Consider the following 19,679-nt stretch of genomic DNA (forward strand, 5'->3'; position numbering starts at 1 on the left):
AGACAGCTGGGCCACTCTAGTTGCCGGTCTCTGTGGTACCGATGTCCCTCATTGGTTGCTCAGTCTTTGCAACATTGGAGCCCAGATTGGACTCAAACAAGCTGTGGTCGCTGCATGGGGGCTGGTACCCCTGGTATTGGGTGGCTCTGGTTGGTCCTGGCATCTTCTCAGTTGGTAGGGAGACAGATATGACCTCTAGGAGCACAGCAACCTTGTCCTGGGTGGCTGCTGTGTGGGTAGTCCCAGTGAACAGCAGAACTGGATGTTGCTGTCGGTGCCTGCAGGCTGTATGGGAGTGGCTACTCCACTTCAAGGGAGATGCTGATGTCTTGATCAGTGCTGGGAGTACTCCAAGGTTTTTGGAGGAGGCGCAGCTGCAAGACGAGTTGGGTTGTCATACTTTTTGGGACAAGAGCAAGCAGGGTTTGGAGCCAAACTCCACCAACAGTCCTCAGTTCTCACTTCTTTGGCCCTTCTTTGTCCTCTTTTTTTCATTCAGATGAATGTGACTTTCCAGAGTCAGGGGGACACCTAAATACTGAACTTAAGGTTGTTAGGATGAGTAAGGGAAGTAGCCAATGGCCTACTTACCCTTGGTTTCACTACACCCCCTATATGACCATGTCCAGTGGAGAGGAGTCATGACACTGTCACAGAGCTCCTAATTTCACCACAACCAATATGGTGAAATCCTAATTTTCGTGTTCACTTACAGAAGCCAACTTTAAGGGTGTGACTAGATTGGAGGTCCAACACACCTCAATGCATAGCTAATTTCCCACCTGTCCTTGTGCCAGGTTGTGGTCACAGGGCTGGAATTCCCAGATATGGGGGTAGTCAGGTTTGCATATCAAAGGTGGCAGAACATTTTAAGCCTCTGGCCTTGGTATTCATATTCAGTAGCCATCTTGCTGGAATAGGAGAAAACACCTCCTGTCAGAGTAGGTATTGTTGCTGGCCTCCTGAAAGTGTGGGCTCTCACCAGCAGGTGTTAGAAATGCACCTTTAGTGGCAGGATGGAAGTATCCAGTCCGCCTGCACACTAGAAGACTAGGAAAGTTTATTGGGTACCCCTAAGGTGCACTTTAGGTGCATGTCATAGTAAATCTAGTATTGGCATTAGCACAGATATATTAAGACAAAGTGTTTGATACCAAGCACCAGTATCTTCAGTGAAACCATCATGCTATCTGGAGAACTCGTAATGTGCCCAGCAAATATACTTAAGATGGTTCCCTGTTCACTTTTACCATTAAGGACCTGTTTCTGATGTGGTTAGGAAATCTTCCTGATTAAATCGGTTTTGAAATGGTTTCTGACCTACTCGGATCGGGAGAGTCCGACCGACTGAGTATGATGCATTCGGATGCTTCAAGATACGATTTGGCTGCACTCCTATTGACTTCTATGGGAGCCTATGTCCCTAGCCGCATCGTAACCTGGCCCTCGGTCGGGAAGACATGTTCATGATCTGATTTGGAAGGAGCAAATGCCGTTAGGAGGCCTTCTTCACTGCACTGTACTTGGGATATAGGTGGGAATGCTCTCCTAACCTCATCGGAATCTGGCCCATAGTGATTGAACTAGAGGGTACAGGGATGTATATGCTTATGCAGATATGTTCTCCCATATAGTATAAAGCACCCTGTCATGGAGCTACAGGGCCTGCTGTAGGGGTAACTTAAATATATATTACTTACATATATTACATGCAGTGCCTTTGGCATAGCACACAGTAAAAGTGCCATGTCGTGTTTTCACTCATGTTTTGCACCATGACATGAAGCTGGCAATGGCAGCCTGAATGCAATTTGTGTGGTGTCCTTTAGGGGGGCGTAAAATATGCTGCAGTCCATAGGTACCCTCTTTAGTACTAATGCCCTACATACCAGTGATACCATTTACTATGGACGTACAGATGTGCAACTGCCTACGCTTATTGTGTTACAATTAGACTTTACATGTTTTAGCGGAAAGTTAAACCAAAAGTTAAGTTAGACCAAAACCTAAGTTTAACTATGACAAAATCCTAACATTACTAATCCTAAATGCCCTTTGTGAATACTGAAAGTTGTAAAGGTAGGATTTTGTCTCAGATTACTTTTGTGAATTGGGCCCACTGTGTGTAGCAAAATTGATGAATAACCATAAACTTGTAGATTTGTAGATATGCCCTTCTATGGCAGATATATACCCTGGAATGCCCACATTTCCGCACTTTAAGCAAATTTTTTCCCACCAAGCATCATTTCATACTGACAGAATTTGAACTGCACAAAAATCCATTTACAATTGCAAATTCCTCGTTTTTTTATATTACTGTCAAGACATTGCAATTGGAATCATGGCATTGTCACACCTAAATACGAGCCAGGTATACAAATACCTTTATGACTTGGACCCTCCAAATATTAGCAACAGTCCAAGGCACAGATTGCCTATTTGGAAAAGTGTTTTAGTTTTGATACGGTTTTAATTGTCTGATCTACATTTCTTAAGGGCGTCACTTTAATTTCCACAGGCCTAAGGCACAAAAAGGATTATGGACCTGATTTTGGTAGATGGTTACTCTGTTGCCAATATGATGGGTGTGCCGTCCTCCTTTTTACAAGTGTATTATCCAATGGCACGTCTAAGAAGGTGGACAGGATATCAGCCACATTTGGGACTGAGTAACCTGGCTGCCAACCAAACTCTATATGAGGTCCTATGTTTTCTTGTGCAATAGTTTACTGTGATGTATAAAACCTAATTTCATAGAGATATCAGACTGATTATAAATACTGACATTCAAAGTGTCTGAACAAAACAACAATAATAATAAAAATACACTTTTTTGTTTTTTTATATAGGGTATTTAACCACAGTTTTGACGTTTGATAGCTCTGTAAGTAAACTAAAATGCAAATGAGTGTGCAGTTCATCCTTCTAAGTGGCGACATGTTCCTTCTTCCAGGCATCACCACAGTGCTAACTATGACGACGCTGAGCACCATTTCAAGGAAGCACCTGCCACGGGTCTCGTACATCACTGCCATGGACCTATTTGTCTCTGTCTGCTTCATCTTTACTTTTGCTGCTCTAATAGAATATGCAACGCTCAACTATCTTGTGGGGAACAAAAAGCCCACTGCAGAGGAGAGCAAGAAATCTAAAACGGTAGGTGGTAGATATAAGAGTGATGACTCAAAGGCAATGCAAAGAGGAGGTTGCTCTCCTTTACCTATTACTTTATTGTCACATCCAACATTGCTGTTATTTATTGCTTGTAGTGATTCACAATTGTTTGCAGGTTTGAGTGAAGGTATGTGTTGCTGTGCTTACTGCTGTGATGATAAATGCTTTATCATGTACATGGTGTTTCGATAAAATTGATTGAGATCAGATTACTGGTATCAAAAGTCTAACACTTGCAGTTAACTTTCAAGTTCGTAATTTGACAGACTCGAGCAACGAAAATAAATAGCAGGAGTGAACATAAGGGCAGCACTCCCTCCAACAACGTTGGCAAATGTTTATTAGTATATCAAAAATAAAACATGTATACTACTATTATTACAAAACAATCACTAGCCTCCTTACGACATTGGCAAGCCTGACCAATTTTGAACCCGTACCAGATGGGTAATATGATTAGAAATAGGTTGGTCACGTCGGAGTGGTGCACCCATAGAGGATACAAATTTACGTTTGGCATGGCATGAATTGAAGATACAACGCAGGCAAAGAGGCTACCATTTTATGATGACACAATCGTGACAGTCTTGCTCTGACAGAACGGCTTGCAAAATCCGACCAATTATGGCTCCTATCATTCCAACGAGCAACATAACTCAGTTTCCAAGGAATAGACATTACAGTCATAAACAATGGAGGCTGCTGGTCATGCAAGGAAAGCTAAGAAATTGCTGATAGAGCAGTAATGTCCAGAGGTGAAAGTTAGAAGTGGGATTGGGGAGGTGCATTATAAACTACATATAATCTTTATACATAAGTTCAATTTTCTGAGCAAATTTTATCAACTCCAAAGTCCATGCATTCTGTAACTTGTATCTTGGGAAGACCTTTTTTGCTCTCAAAACATACTTCAGTTCTTCAGTGATACAACAGCCACAGTTCTTGCCAACACATGTTCCGTCTAATGGTGATAGCCAAAGACTTCATCAGGGCGTGGACTACTATATCAGTTCAACACAACAGGTATTGACTGCCTCTATCATGGACAGTAAAGAATGGGGGGTAACCCAATAAACACTTGCGAGCTTGGGCAGATAATCTTTCAAGAACAAATTGCCAGCAAGGGATTTGTTTTACAATCTCATAGGCAGCATTAGAGATCTCTATTGAAAAGAATTTTAGATCCTAACTGTAAACATCAGTTACTGTATTGTATTTGAAAAAGTCAATTATTTGGGACAGTGCACAAGTCACAATGAAAGGCTACCACACAAGCCAAACAATAAAGAGAAGCAAAACAAAGGGATTATGTACCAAATTGATATTATTTTGAAACAATTGTAAGGGTTCTTCATCAGTTGTAAGAATAAAACATAAAAATTGTAATGTACAAGGAAAACATTCATTGGTCCAACAGTACAAGAGAACACGTCCCAGCTGTTACATATGGTATAATGAATACTACTGAATTTGCTGTAAGACACTGAACGCAAGATGTCAATAATGGCAGGAGTGGACGTGAAGGTCGACGTTTGGGTCTTAACAAGATTAGTCACAAGACCATCATCAGGACGAATTGTTAGGTATAAGCCGATGACCCTTGAAAAAGGAAGAAGGGGAGCCTGCTATGGTCAACTGTCACGTTTGGGGGATTTCATTAGTTTGATTTCATTTGTAGCAGGTTCTCACTGAACAACTTCAATGAGGTTTCAGGATAGATCACCGTTATATTCATGGAAAATCTCTAGAATATTAGTTTGTCCGTTCGTTGGGGTCGAAAAAGACGTGCTTCATCCGCACAATTCACGGAGAGGCAATTTCAAGGGTCATCGGCTTATACCTAACAATTCGTCCTGATGATGGTTTTGTGACTAATCTTGTTAATGTCTGGAATCCGATACGATCCCAATGAACCCACAAATATGATAATGTCAGGATTACATCCAATTTAGAGACTTTGGACCAGGATAAGGCAAAAGTGTGAAGACAGTTTGTCTCTTTACCGGGTCATAACACCTTTTATCCAGTAGTGGCTCCTCGAGGGAGTGGTGCGGGCGGTGGGGTGGGGCTGGGCGGGGGAAGGGCTGGGTGGGGGTAGTAAACAATGGCAATATGGTCGCACAGAGATAAGCAACTAAATAAAACAGATTACATTGCGCGCGCTGCATCGCCTATGTCGTTGCAGCGCGCGCAATGTAATTTGTTTTATGTATTTATTTAGTTGCTTATCTCCGTGTGGCCGTATGCCGTAGTTTACCACCCCCACCCTATCCCTCCTCTGCCCCACCGCCCTGTACCACTCCCTCGAGGTACCGCTACTGCTTCTTTCACATATTCCAATTCTCAAGTATAGACAAAATAGTCAGGTGTTCGTAATAGCAAGCATGTACTTCTTAACAATAGGAGAACAAATTGTTCCTAGTGTGATGCCTGACTATCAAGCATCTGTTCTTTGGGGTTACCCTACAGCTGTTTATCAAATTTGCTGATGAACCCCGTACTTGCAGAGGCTTTTATGCTCCCTTTTGAGTCCGTGACAAAATTGTGTCCTTTTTTTCCAGCATCTTGAGGATTTTAAAGGTATTCAGGGTTTGTAGATTGAGAAAAATTAGATAAAAAGCCCAGCCAGGGATATTTTTTTTTTCATAAAAATTGCATCATTAAAAGGTTTACTGTATACAGGTATACATTTCTGGAAATTTGACGAAACTCAGAAAATTCCTCCTACCCCTTTCAAACCCATCTCCCTGGGGGGATTTCAAGTTGGTGGTAAACCCCCAATCAACCTTCGATGGGGCAGAAGGACTGTATTGCTGCTTTTGGGTAAGAGCATGGCCCTATGCCAGTGTTACCAGCCCTTACCATTTACATTTCTTTTACCCTAAATTCCCTTGTGGCTGGTGGGCTTTCTACTCCCCTCCGACCCCCAAGGGATGCAGGAAACCCCTTAATATGCCTCCTGAGGTCAGAAGGCTGCATTGCTCCCTTTGAGGTGAGGTCATGGCTGTATGCCAGTGTGGGCTGCACCATAATTTTCATTTACTTAGAAAAAAATCAATTGTGTCAAGTGGTTTTTTACCTTCTACTCCGGGAAGCAAATTGCAGGAATCCCTCCCAACCTGCCTCCTGGAGCTAGAAAGACTGTATTGCCCCTTTGGGGTGAGGACAAGGCCCTATGCAAGGACAAGCTGCCCCCACCCCTGCCCCTTTTTTTAAAAAAAGACCTAACAGTGACTGGTGTTTAGTGGGCTTTCTACCCCCGGGTTGAGGGGTGGTAGAGTGATGCAAATCCCCAATCTGCCACCCAAGTGGGCCAGAAAGACTTTACTGCCCCTCTGGGATGGGGGCATGAGCCTATTCCAGGGTTGACTGCCCCACCCCTCTCTTTTTAGAAAAACATTTCCTTGAAGTATTGCCAGCTTTCTAACTGTCCAAGGGGACATATTGGGGCCAAACACCCCAACCTGCCTCCTGGGGTCAGTAAAACTGTATTACCAACTTTGGGTAAGGCCGTGGTACTATCCCAGAATGGCCAGCCCCCATCCTTTAAATGTTTTTGACGTAAATACCCATGTGTCTAGTGGGGGCCTACCATCCTTTGTGGGGTGCAGATTATGTGACCCCTTTAATCTGCCTCCTGAGATTAGGAACACTATATTGCCCCCATGGGGTGGGGTCATGGCCCAATGCCATGATGGGCTTCCGGACCTCTTTCTTTTATTCAGATAAACAATACCTGTTCTCTAGTTGGCTTTCCCTTTTCACCCCTCGGGAGGCAGATTGACAGATGATAACATAACCTACATGCTTGGGACAGAAAGACAGTACAGCCCGCTTTGTAGTGGAGGCAAGGTCCTATGTCAGAGCAAGCTGCTCTCACCCGAATCACGAATGTGGCCTATAATTCACTGATATCTAATGGGCTTTTACTCCCAGAAGGAGGGCAGGCAAATTGGGGCATTCACTCCAATCGGCCATCCAAGTGGGCCAGAAAGAGTGTATTGTCCCTTTAGGATGGATCATGGCACTATACTAGGGTAGGCAGCCCCACCCCATATATATATTTTTTTTTAGGAAAGGTATTTTCTGGTGTCTAGTGGGTAACAACACAACATGTCTCCTGTGAGGGGAGGGGGCAAAAGAACTGTATTGCTGCCTTTGGGTGGGATCAGGGCCCTATCCAGGGGTGGGCAGACCACACCACTTTAAAAACGTTTTCCTAAAATTTCCTGGTATCTAGTTGCCTTTCCTCCTACCTGGGGGTGGGTTGCGGATTGAGGAGAAACGCCCTACAGAAAGACTGTATTGTCCCCTTTGGGATGGGGCCATAACCTTATGTAGGAATGGACTGCCTTAAAAAATTTGGCCTAACAGTCATGGTGTCTAGTGAGCTTTATCTATACCCTGGGGAAATGTGGGGCATCCTCCTCCAAACCTGCCACCCAAGGGTGCTAGAGAGAATGTATTGCCCCTTCGGTATGATGGCCTGGCACCATGCCAGGGTGGGAAGCCACCATGCCCTTTTTATTTTTGAAAAATAATTTCCCAGATGTTAAGTTGGCTTTCTAGATTGGGTCAAACACCCTAACCTGCCTCCTGGTGGGTAGGCTTTATCGCCCCCTTTAGGGTGGGCATGATGCTATGATGGCATGGGTCACCCCCACCCCTTCCAAATATTTCACATTCAAAATCCTTGGTGTCCAGTAAAATGTATGCTCCCTGTGGGGTGTAGATTGGGGGGATATACCCTGATCCACCTCTCAGAGGAGGCAGAAAGACTGTTAGTGGGAAGAGTAATGTTCTATGCCCCAGGGGTTGCTCCCCCACCTCAATTATTACCTGATTTTTAGTTAAGTGGTTTCTTGCTCGTGGATTGCCCCATGAAGGACTACTGAGAAAGTTGGTGAATTAAAAAAATTAAAAGTATGTTCAGACAACATCTTAATCTCCACCCTTATATTTACGTTTTTATGGGTGAATCTGGTCTATGACATCTTCTTCATCCCTATCCTGTGAGTCTTTATGTCTCAACATGCCAAAAATAATGTTCATTGACCTCACCTGAATTGTCCTTCAATCGATGTTATGTAAAGACACACTCATGGCATTCTATTCAATGTTCTAACATATTTCCAGGAGATGTAAATCATTTTCTTTTTTCTGTGCCACATCTATTACATTTTGAATCAGATGGCCTTCCATTTGTGGTGAATAGTAAAGTTTCCTAAATATGTAACAATAGTGCTTGTTTTAATTTCCTCATCTGACAAGGCTACGTTTCCTACCGAATAATCTTTCAAATATAGTGAGCTATACTACCCTTGAATAACTTATTGTAAACCATAGTAATCAGCGTTAATTTATCCAGTGTGATTAAAAAAATTCTCCAATACCATAATGAGGTTTCTTTGCTGATTAAATTGCTAATTACGTTCTTTTAAAATATTTAGACAAGCGTATCTTTTTGGAGGATAGAACATTATTTATCTGAAAGTATTCGAATCTTGAAATGTTGACCTTCACATGCTATTGTAGTTATTTAAAGGTTATTGTGTTGCTTTCTATGACACTACCATAGTAATGAATCCTTCTATTGTCTATGGAATATCGAATGATTGAGGAGCTCTGGATTTCACTAGTAATCTGCTGGTGTTTTATGTACTGAATTTTACTGCAGCTCTAAAGATATCGAGATTTCCCATCGAAATATTCATCCTAACTGTTATTCATGATTTGCAAACATATGGGTAAAATCTTTCATTTGAATATGCAGGATTTACTAGTATATACTATCTCCCTGTTTATTATACCTTTACCAAATTGCTTGCATTTTCTTCATGTAAATAACACAGCAAAAGGAGCACAGGGCAGGTAAAAAGAAATCACTTTTTTTTTTACATATTTATCAAATCTTCAAGCAATGCAGCAACCCCCGATGCTGAGCTATGCTGCGTGAAAGGGAGAGTGAAGGAAGCGCCATACTTAACATTATACAGCATATTCTTGCTCTCTGCCCGCCCTGGTGCAAACACTGCTGCATAGCGCCAATTGAGGCACCCTGCATGCATTTTAGGCAGGATGTATGTGTGCAGGAAGGGACACCTTCCTATACAAAAGCAATCCTTTGAGACTTTTTTCACTTTCTATGTGTCCTGCAGAATACGTGCATTGAGGATTGCATTATTCTTGCACTACAAGCTGCCTGATTACGTGCATTCAAGATTTCATTATTCTTGCATTACGAACTGCCTGATTACTTGCATCAAGGAGTGCATTATACCTGCATTACGAACTGCCTGATTACTTGCATTGAGGATTGCATTATTCTTGTATTACAAACTACATTAGTCTGACGATACGAACTGCATTACGTACTGCATAGCATTGCATTAGGACTGCATTTGAACATCATGAACTGCTCATTATTACAGCAAGAACCTACAAGTGTTTGTTGGCCTAATAACCGGCACAGGGAAATATTAAGAAAACGCATATGTTGGATTTTTATCGTGTGGTCTTACCTATCATTTTTCTTCTTGAAAAAGATACCACTATTTTCATACATCAGTGTGGTGTCTATTTGTGGTGTTATCACTGTGTTACTGGGAGTGTGGTTGCAAATACTTTACACATTGCCTTGAAGATAAACCTGGCTGCTTGTGCCAAGCTACCAGTGGGTTAGCAGGGGTTATCAAAGAGGGTGTTCCTCCTTTCCTTGACTAGAAGCAAGGGCCATATTTGGACCAAGATAACTGCCACTGCGAGGCTCAGGAGACCGGTGATGCTGAGGTGGATGAGGATGACCCAGGGAATGGATTTGGCATACACGATTTGCCAGTGGAAAGGCCAGCCATAGGGCCTGTTAGTGACCATTCTGAGCGGAGTTTTTGGAGGAAAACCAAAGGGTCAGAGTGCATGAGTTGGAGGTTTTAAAACGCAATGCTCAAGCAGAGGAGAAGAAGCAGCTCATTGAAAGTAAGAAGCGAGCAGAGGTGAGCAAGAACGCTCTCGCCTTGGAGGAGAAAAAGTTCCTCTTAGCTCATGAGTTAAGCATGAGATAACTGGACATTAAGGCTAAACAGGTGGAGTCCATTTCGAATGGTGGCAGTGCACAGCCTGTGCCAGCAGGTAAAGTGTATATTCCTAAAGACTAAGTGCAAGATTACCAAATGGGTGATGATATTTATGCGTGGTTCACAGCATATGATATCGCACTGAGGATGAATGAGGCGCCTGAAAAGGATTGGGGTGGGCCTATGTAAATACTTTAAGACTTCTGGGAGGGATGTTTAACCACCTATATAGAGGGCGGGAAACCTGACCTACACCAACATGAAGGCGTCCTTCTGCCTCAGGTATGGGCTCACTCCTGAACAGTACAGGCAGAAATTCAGGAACTTCAAAAAACTGAAATCCAGTCCTTGGGGTGAGAGTGTGGATGAGTACACCTGTGCATTGGATGATTGGGTGATGGTTAGCATGGCAAAGGATTTGAAGGGATTGCTCATTTTGGGCCACAGTAAGCCTAGGCTCAGTAATTATTTTCTAGGGTTGCGCCAACACTTGTTAGGGTGCGAGTTCTTTGATTCCCGGGAGCTTGCACAAAGCCTGACTCCTGTTCAAGGAACCAATGGTCTGAAGAGGCATTAGGGAGGTAAGAGAAGCAGAGTGGAGCAGTAAGGTCCCAGAGTAATGAGGGGGCATGCAGGCTTGTACCCTGTCTCAAAGGAGAGGGAGAGAGTAAGCTGCATCCCGGGGGTCCGCAGTCCCACCCTAGAAACTGAAGTGTTCCTTAGTGGAGCACCAGGTTGGAGGTCTAGAACCTACTTGCCAGCTGTGCGTGGGAAAACACCTAGCCTCAGGAGGTCGTGGGGTGCCTGAAACCAGAGCACCCGCGGTCCTGAAGTTAGTGGGTGCCATTCCTAAGTGGTCGACCCAGAAGTCTAGATGGAAGGTTGAGAGAAGGCGTTCCCCAGTAGGAGAACCCGTGGGTCAGTGCCCAGCTCGAAGGGATGCGTTCCCTAGAAGTCACAAGGGTAACCCTGCCTGTAGTTGGCAGAGGACAAGCACCCCCAGGGGGCCCACGACTGCCAAAAAGTATCAGTGGAGTAGCTTAGTAGGCCCAAGGAGTTGTAACCAAGGGAACCCCCTGGGATCAGGAAGGCATAGACCAGGAGGGTATCCCTGCGGTAGCGGGCCCGTGTCCCAAGCAGGGAAGTCCATCAAGGTTGTGATTGGCCTACCCTGGCTTTAGGCTGGGAGGGGGTTAAGTTGGACTTGGCCCTTTGTTGGTAAAGTGACTTAAATTTCTTGCCTTCCTCATAGACCTTTTTTGGACATTATGTTGCCAACTTAGATGCTTTGGGCATTTTGTCACTGCTGATCAATGTCAATGTGCAAGTGCTCCTATATAGAGTGTTATGGTATTTGATTGTCCATAAGTGCTATGTTTCATTACTAGTAAAGTCCCTAGTAAAGTGCACTATGTGTGCCAGGGCTGGTAATGCAAATGCTACTAGTGGGCCTGCAGCACTAAATGTGCCACTTACACAAGTAGCCCTAAAGAGAGAACTCAGGCCTGCCATTGCAAGGTCGGTGCACAGTTTGCTAACTGCCATGTTGTCCTGACAAGTGCACCCACCTGCTAGGCCTTACCCTTCCCTTTCCATGCACATCAGACACCCCTATAGTAGGCCCAAGGAACACCCCTGGTCAGGGTGCAGTGTCTGTGAAAGGTAGGACGGACATGTACTGAGGTGTGTACAATGTCCTAACAGTGAAATACTCTCCATTTTATTTTTCACTGTTGCAAGGCCATCTTGCCCATAGGACAGAATGGGGAAGGCTGTATAATATGTTTCCAGCCTATCTTCCCATAGGCTTAAGAAGGAGAGGCGGCGTTTAGTGTGCCTGAATTCACAATTTAATAGCACATCTTTTGTGAAGGTGTTTTTGAATTGTGTGTTTAGAAACCACGTTTTTAGAAGTGGCTGATTTTTTTGTTCTAACAATTCTGTGTGTCTCTGCCTGGTTGTGGATTGACTTTCTGGATTTAAATGTGCTAGGATCTGGGAAATGACTTGACCCAGGGGAGAGTAGGTGAGACAGCAACAGGCTGATCTGCATCTTGAGTGTAGGGGAGAGGAGTAGCCCCCTGGATGTGAAGAGGCTTGGGCTGCTGCCATAAAATAATGTCTCCACCTCCTGATGAGTGATTGAAGAACCAGACCCCCACTATCAAAGGAAGAAGGTTTCACTGGCAGGGAGACACCCAGTGCTGATTTGGACAGGGCTCAGTGCCCCCTGAACACAAAGACTCCAAAGATATTTAGGGGTATAACTATGAGAGCTGAAACCCCAGAACGTTTGACTGATCAAGATTGAAAAGGATTTAAACTACTTCATGGTCAAGAGGAACCTTTACCAAGGAAGAACTGTTGAAGAGATTGAAGAGGAGTACTGACCCTTGCTATGTGTTCTTGGGAGCTGGCCTGCAGTTTGCTGATTTAATCAAGGAGAGACTAAGGGACTTTGCTGTGTGCTGTGTCCCCCTGCTTGAAAGGACTTTGCTGTGTGCTGTGTCCCAAAGTAACTTATCTCCAAGGCACCGAGGACAGCTGGCTCCCTATTGTGGAAGCTCAGGAACATCAAAGTTTCCAAGTCTGTCTCAGCGACGCTGTGTGCGTGTGCTTTTTGCAGCCTGAGACCTTCGAAAGCATTGCCCCAGGACTGTGTGGCCCGAAACCCAACTGAGTTTCAGCGACGCTTTGTGCTTGTGCAGCCTGAGACTGCCGTGGGGTCGTGGTGCTAGTTGGAAAGTGCGCCATGACTGCAGTGCCCCCGCATTGTCCACATTGCTGTGTAGCTGTTTGTGGCCCGAGCCGTCATCGTAATGGAGGCTTGGCCCGAGTCGGAATGTGCTGAAGGATTTCGTAAAGCTAAAGACGCTGTGAGGTAATTGTGATTGCTGTTCTCAAGGGGAAGCTGCCCAAGATTGTCAGCAATGAAGAACACAGCACGATAACCTGTCCGGCTACAGTGTCGCTTTGCATCAGAGCTGCGTCATCATCGGGAGCCCCCAGCAGGACGTCCGATAAGTGGGGAGAGAGTGAGGCAGCACATCCCCCAGGTAAGGCTTGGACTCCGGTCAGGAGACGCAAGCGTGTGTGGCCAAGAGAGGTGTGCAGGAGGAGTACAGGAGTGCTCCTGTCTCTCTCCGGCTGCATTGTGCCGAATTTCAGGACTGTTGTCTGTGGTTGAGGCCTAGTGGTGCCCGCGCTTATCGCGTCGATTGGCCTGGTATTATTCCTGCATTACGAACTGCCTTATCACTTGCATTAGGGATGGTATTATTTGTGCATTACAAACTGCCTGATTGCGCATTGAGGATTCAATTATTCCTGCATTATGAACTGCCCTAATACTTGCATTAAGGAGTGCGTTATGCTTGCATTACGAACTGCCTGATTACGTGCATTGAGGATTGCATTATGCTTGCAATATGAACTGCCTGATTACGTGCATTGAGGATTGCATTGTTCTTGCATTGCGAACTGCCTTATCACTTGCATTAAGAAGTGCATTATACTTGCATGACAAACTGCCTGATTACTTGCATTGAGGATTGCATTATTCTTGCATTACAAACTGCCTGGTTATGTGCATTGAGGATTGCATTATTCTTGCATTGCGAACTGCCTGATTACTTGCATTGAGGATTGTATTATTCTTGTATTACGAACTGCATTAGACTGACAATAAGAACTGTAGTACGAACTGCATAGCATTGCATTAGGACTGCATTTGAACATCATGAACTGCTCATTAATACAGCAAGAACTTACAATTTTTCTTCTAGATAAAGATTCCGCTATTTTCATACATTAGTGTAGTGTCTATTTGTGGTGTTATCACTGTGTCACTGGGAGTGCGGTTGCAAATACTTTACACATTGCCTTGAAGATAAGCCTGGATGCTCATACCAAGCTACCAGGGGGTGAGCAGGGGTTATCAAAGACAGTGTACCTCCTTCCCCTGACTAGAAGCAAGGGTGCCTATTTGGACTTAGGTAACTGCCTCAGCCAACTAGAGACCCCCATTTCTAACAGTACAGTCTTGGACATCGAGGTGTTCCATGGTCACCGTTGGGTCATTAGAGTGCGTGGTCAGCCGGAATGTGCTTCTGTAGGTGATGACAATGCCTCCTCCTGGTTGGTCATGGTGGTCCTTGCAGGTTATTTAGCAGTCAGTGATGGCGATTGCGATGTCTGGTCTGGAGCAGATGTTGGTCCTGGCAAACGATGTGCAATCCAGGATTGATTGCGAGGAGGGTGGAGTGTCTGAGAGAAAGGGTCATTGGTGCTGAGTGCAGTTCAGGGGCAGACGGACACAGACGGGCTAGCCTATGGCTTACCTTTGGCACGGGAGATGTCCATTGCAACGCAGGAATTACATTGTAATGCCTGTACAATGCAACTTCAAGAACGCAGGTGCCTTTACATTGCATGCCATTCCAACGCATTGTGAGGTTGGTAATGGAAATTTTTAAGTTTCACGGTGGGTACGGGTTTCTGGGGTCAGAGATTAAATTTTAGGTATTTTATGGGGTCAAATATGAAATTTGGGGTGTGCGTTGGGTCAAATTTTAGGGTGTGATTTAAGGGTCAGAGATTTATTGCCAGTGTGTTGTTGTGGTCATAGATGATTTTTAGGGTTCAGGGTGTGTTTTGGAGTGCAAGGGTTAGTTTTAGGGTTGTACTCATTGAAGTGGGAATAGTATTCTTTTCATCTCTGCTATCCAGCACTTTCCCTACTGTTACTATATACGTAGTATTAGTATGCATTGTAATGGAATGCGATGTAATGGTATGCGTTTAACCTCGTATATACCTTTGGCACACCAGTTGTATGCCCGCTGCACATGGGTGAACTGCCCCTGCCAATGAGAAGTGCTGCGAGGGGACTGGAAATTTGGGAGGTGGGAAACGTGGGAAAGGACACTGGATGGGGCAGGGACGTGGGTGTGTGTGTGAGCTGGTGTTGTAAATATTTTAATGAATGAAATCTTACCTCGAGGCCTGGTCCTGTTGGTACTGCTCTCCTGAATCACCTGTGGCATTGGGATTGTTCTTCAGTGCCGTGACAAGGCATTCAGCCAGGGGCTGGAGGGGTGGGCATGTTCCCCATGCAAGCTGTAATGCAGCCTGCATTGCGAACAGGTAAGTGCGCATGACTGCTTTGGGCGGACTGAACGGGCCAAACAGTCATTGTGTGCTTGAGTGGGCATTCCACTCCGCCCCTGCCCTGGTCCATGAGTGGAGCAGCCCGCGCAAAGGGAACATAGCACTATCAAATCAGAAAGTTATCATGTGATGATTTTTCCTCTTGTTGCATTGCTTGAAAGCAGTGGGGTGATGCTCTTCCATAATTGCAGAGGAGCCGGCACTGGGGGTGCGTCACACTAGGTGCTAGGCCTGGGCAACTCGACCCCCGGGCCTCCTTTGCTACGGGTCCCACCTTATCTGTATCTGGATATTGACACTGTGGCACAATCAGCTGCACTCTTTTCAAATCTGTGACTCAGCCAGCAGGAGCCTCATCCAGGTGGGATTTCACTGGCCTGGGTACAGCAGTCGCCACCAAGTCTGCTGGGGAACCTTCCGATGCAAGTGATGCAGCTGGGCCCCCTTAGGCGTGAAGTTGCAGCGCTCCCACCACACAAGTTCAGCACAGCTCAGGTGCATCGCCCTTCACAGCGTCTGGCCTGTGCAACGTTATCCGGCCTGTGATGCAGAGAGGCGCCTCCCACCTTTAGAAATCCCCTCCATGCACCCGGTGTAGTGGTAGATCATAGTATGTGATGCAGACCTCTCTACGTTGGTGCACAGGAGCACCTCTACCATTCGCAGCTCCAAGGGGCTCAAGGTGGTCTTCTCACACAGGACAGCAGTGTGTCTCCATGCGACCTGCAAGACTTCACCATCAGGTAAGGGCGATCACCACATCTCTATATCTACCGCCACGGCTCATCGACTCCACAGCACCTTCGCATCCCACTTCAGGCTCCAGACACAGGTCCAGTGAGGCATCAAGGCTCCAGAAGCATGTCCGACTAAGTATCCAGGCTCCAGACGCAAGACCAGTGAGACATCCAGGCTCCAGATTCAGGACCAGCGAGGCATCCAGGCTCCAGACGCAGGAAAAGTGATTTCAACATTTTGGATGCCATGGTGTTGCAAATAGTGCGCAATGAGAAGTGATCCATCATTGGTGTTGCACCGCTATGCGCCTCTATTCATGGATGTAGCCCTGCATTTCCTCAGTCGACCTCCTCATTTGAGATCAACTGAGAGGCAAAAAACTCATGTTGCGCTAAACTTGTTATTTTGCAGCTAATGAGCCTTTCATTCCTATCACAATCACGCTAATGTTACCAGCAGTTTTCACAGATGATCCCTGAAGCTATCACCATGTAGCGACGTCTTGTAAATACGTCTCCAACAAGACAATATTTTCTGTGCACACATTAGCTCAGGTAATAGACATTACCTTCTTAGTTATTCCAATAATTGACATATACACTCTTCATGTGGTTGATGCTCATGCCAGTGTGATGCAGTGATCCTTGATGCATGCACAAGCTCCTTCATTGTATACATCCCTTCAGGCTCTGCTGCCTTGGTGCGCCCTATATGTTTGCCCCCTACTTCACAACCACCACAGCTGAGACAGCAGCCACCATTAACTTGATCATTGGAATGTTGTGTCTTTCTGTCTTTTGGGGAGCCAGAGGTGACTTGACTCATAGTCAGTGGGTGTTTATTGTTTGGCGGTGACTGGTCGTGATTGGAGTTGACTGATGAATGATTAGTGTTTACCAGCTGGAGGTTGCTGCTGCTAGTAGTGTGGGGGGAGCTACTTTGATCTGTTGGACCTGTGACAGGCACTAGCACTGGCACACACATATACATGTTCACAGAGATGGAGTGTTGCCAAGGGTCTGGCTGGTATTCTGATCCGCTCCGGTGTACATTTCTAAAAAAAAAAACAGGACCGGGTGTTGGACAGAGGTCGACAGCAGGATCTAGTTCAGTTGCTACTGCTCAGTTGGGCAGTTGCAGAAAAGGCTTCCTGTGGAGTATTGTGTCACTTTAGCTTGAACTGGAGGTCAACCTTATGACCCTTGGAGTCCACGTCTTTGTCCTAGGTACAAAAGGGAGCAGGTCTAGTCCTCCAGGGCTCCTCTCAGGTCACAGACAACAGACACAATCCTCTTCTGTTCTTCACATCCAGGAGGATTCTCAACTAGGTTCCCTGGAGGTGCCACTTGTATGCCTGGCACAAGCTACTGGGTGGAAATGACCGGTCAAACTCTAAGCCATAGGAAAAATGTTCCCAGGGCCAAGCCTACCCACTTTGGGCATTTCCAAGCGAAACCCAACGTATCATTAACAAAAACTGAATTAACATATCAAAAAAGTTTTCCAATAATTTTTAACCAGGCAAGTTTGAGTCAGTCCAATAAAATCTTACTAAAACATAGTAACTCAACTAATATCGCCAACAAGGTGTTGTCCAACAATGAGACGCAAGATGTACCTTCCTGGATTTAAATCCTGCTTCACTTCAGAGAAAACTTAGTCTGATTGCAACTTACAGCCAAGTAGTCCTCATCTAATTATTTGGTCCCACAAATGCAGCTGGGAAGGAAACTATCAGCCAGCCGTCATATCCCTCACCAATCTATACATCACATATTGTCAAAGTATGTGTAATGTTTTATTTTATTTCGGCTGTGTAATATGCTAACACCTGGCAGTCAGCAAAGTACGACTGCACAGATAGTGCTTAAATAAACGTGATAATAAATATCAAGAAGATTTGGCCACACTGAGCATTTTAGTCTCAAAAATTCTAAAAACAAAATATCTGACTATAGTAAGGCAATCAGAACAAGATCTTAACTTTTTATTGACTACATCAATGCTGAACAGGGCACATTATTTTATGGGACTTAAACATCTAAGCGCAAACAAACGTGATAACTTCAAATTATAATTGATAAAACCCTGTTTGCCGAACAACGTGAAACCACGTCAAACTTCTCAGATTTACATCGAACAAAAAATCAAGACGTCCCATTTTTTCTTACCATCTGTTAATGTACAATCAGGATGCAAAAAAATAAGCTCTTGAACTGCTTGTGGGACATGGCAGGTATAGCGAGACTAATGAAACAGCAGTTATGCTTATGTGCTTTTTATAATGACCATAATGTGGTCTGCGGGCAAGAATCTTGGAAGAGCTCATTCTTGAATTTATACAACTTCACAACCTTTGAAAATATTGCAAGTAAAATGGGAGAGACAAATGGAGGTCTATTAACTTTAATAACTTGTAATTTACATATGAAAGGTAAAAATATTAATTTAGTATCAAACTGTTATTTTCTGTTGGAAGGAGTAAAAAATATGTTTGATTGTCAACATCTATCTCCTACGTTTATCTTTGAGAAACTTGAACACATCTTGGACAGATATACTAAATGTAATTAACACCTTAATGGGGGACTTTAATTAAAATTTGTTACTGCTAGTTTTTAGGGGATAATTGCTGGATGCAGATGTTGTGTGCAACAATGAATCCCATCAGATTACAAACTCAAAAATGAAGATAGTCAACAACACAAATTTCACCTTTAGCTTGTTATACAACCTAGGATTTATATCACTAAAAGAAAGAATTGTCAATGACTATCCAGTCAAACCTAATTTTGATACATTTAAAACTAAAATTGGTTATATTTTCATACATTACTCTAAATTTCACCTGTGTACGTATTTATTATTAAAATCAAGACAAGAAAGTGATCATAATCCACAAGACATGTATTACACTAAAATCATTACAAATATATTAACTCTGTATCATCCAAGAATAACCATATGATTTGAATTATTATGAGGGACATAAGATGGAACCAGAATTTTGATATCAGACTCTCTCAATTGAGCAAACAGGCCTTTATAAAATATAGAGCCTCGAAAATCAATAACGATGAAGAAACAAGTTATCCTTAAATGCTTGATTGGGCACAGAAACTGAATTTGATTCGCAATTTCATCTCTAGAAAGTCATATAATAATCAATGCTCTAGCACCCGTAATCAATGTTTCAATAAACATAATTGATAAGTAATTCTCGCAGAAAGGCAGTCCCTGAAAATACAGCAGCACCTGCTAAAAAACTAGATCAGAAGAGCGAGACAGTCAGATCAAGCATCTGAAACATCAATACAGGCTATCAAGATCGCTTACGAGGTAAAGGTATAGATTTAACTTTAGGAGGCAATAAAATCAAGCAACACCAAGCTAGTTTGATCTGTTATTGGATTCAGGACTCATGCATGTAATTCACGTAGGGCCTGATTCACAAATATTTAATATTTTTGAGAAAGTTTACACTTTTAAGTTTACTACTTTTTGACATTCACAAGCTACACT

General features: G+C 44.1%; 1 protein-coding gene across 1 annotated transcript in view; it reads left to right on the forward strand.

The window, feature by feature from the left end:
* LOC147718909 (gamma-aminobutyric acid receptor subunit gamma-4-like) overlaps positions 1 to 19,679 on the forward strand; it is a 2,086,028-nt gene that overhangs the window by 1,955,363 nt on the left and 110,986 nt on the right. The window contains exon 8 of the mRNA XM_086966801.1: positions 2,957 to 3,159. Within this exon, the coding sequence (XP_086822927.1) occupies positions 2,957 to 3,159 (203 nt within the window). The remainder of the gene's footprint in view (positions 1 to 2,956; positions 3,160 to 19,679) is intronic.

This window comes from Lissotriton vulgaris, chromosome 4_1, assembly GCF_964263255.1.
Source record: "Lissotriton vulgaris chromosome 4_1, aLisVul1.2, whole genome shotgun sequence".
Lineage (NCBI taxonomy): Eukaryota > Metazoa > Chordata > Amphibia > Caudata > Salamandridae > Lissotriton > Lissotriton vulgaris.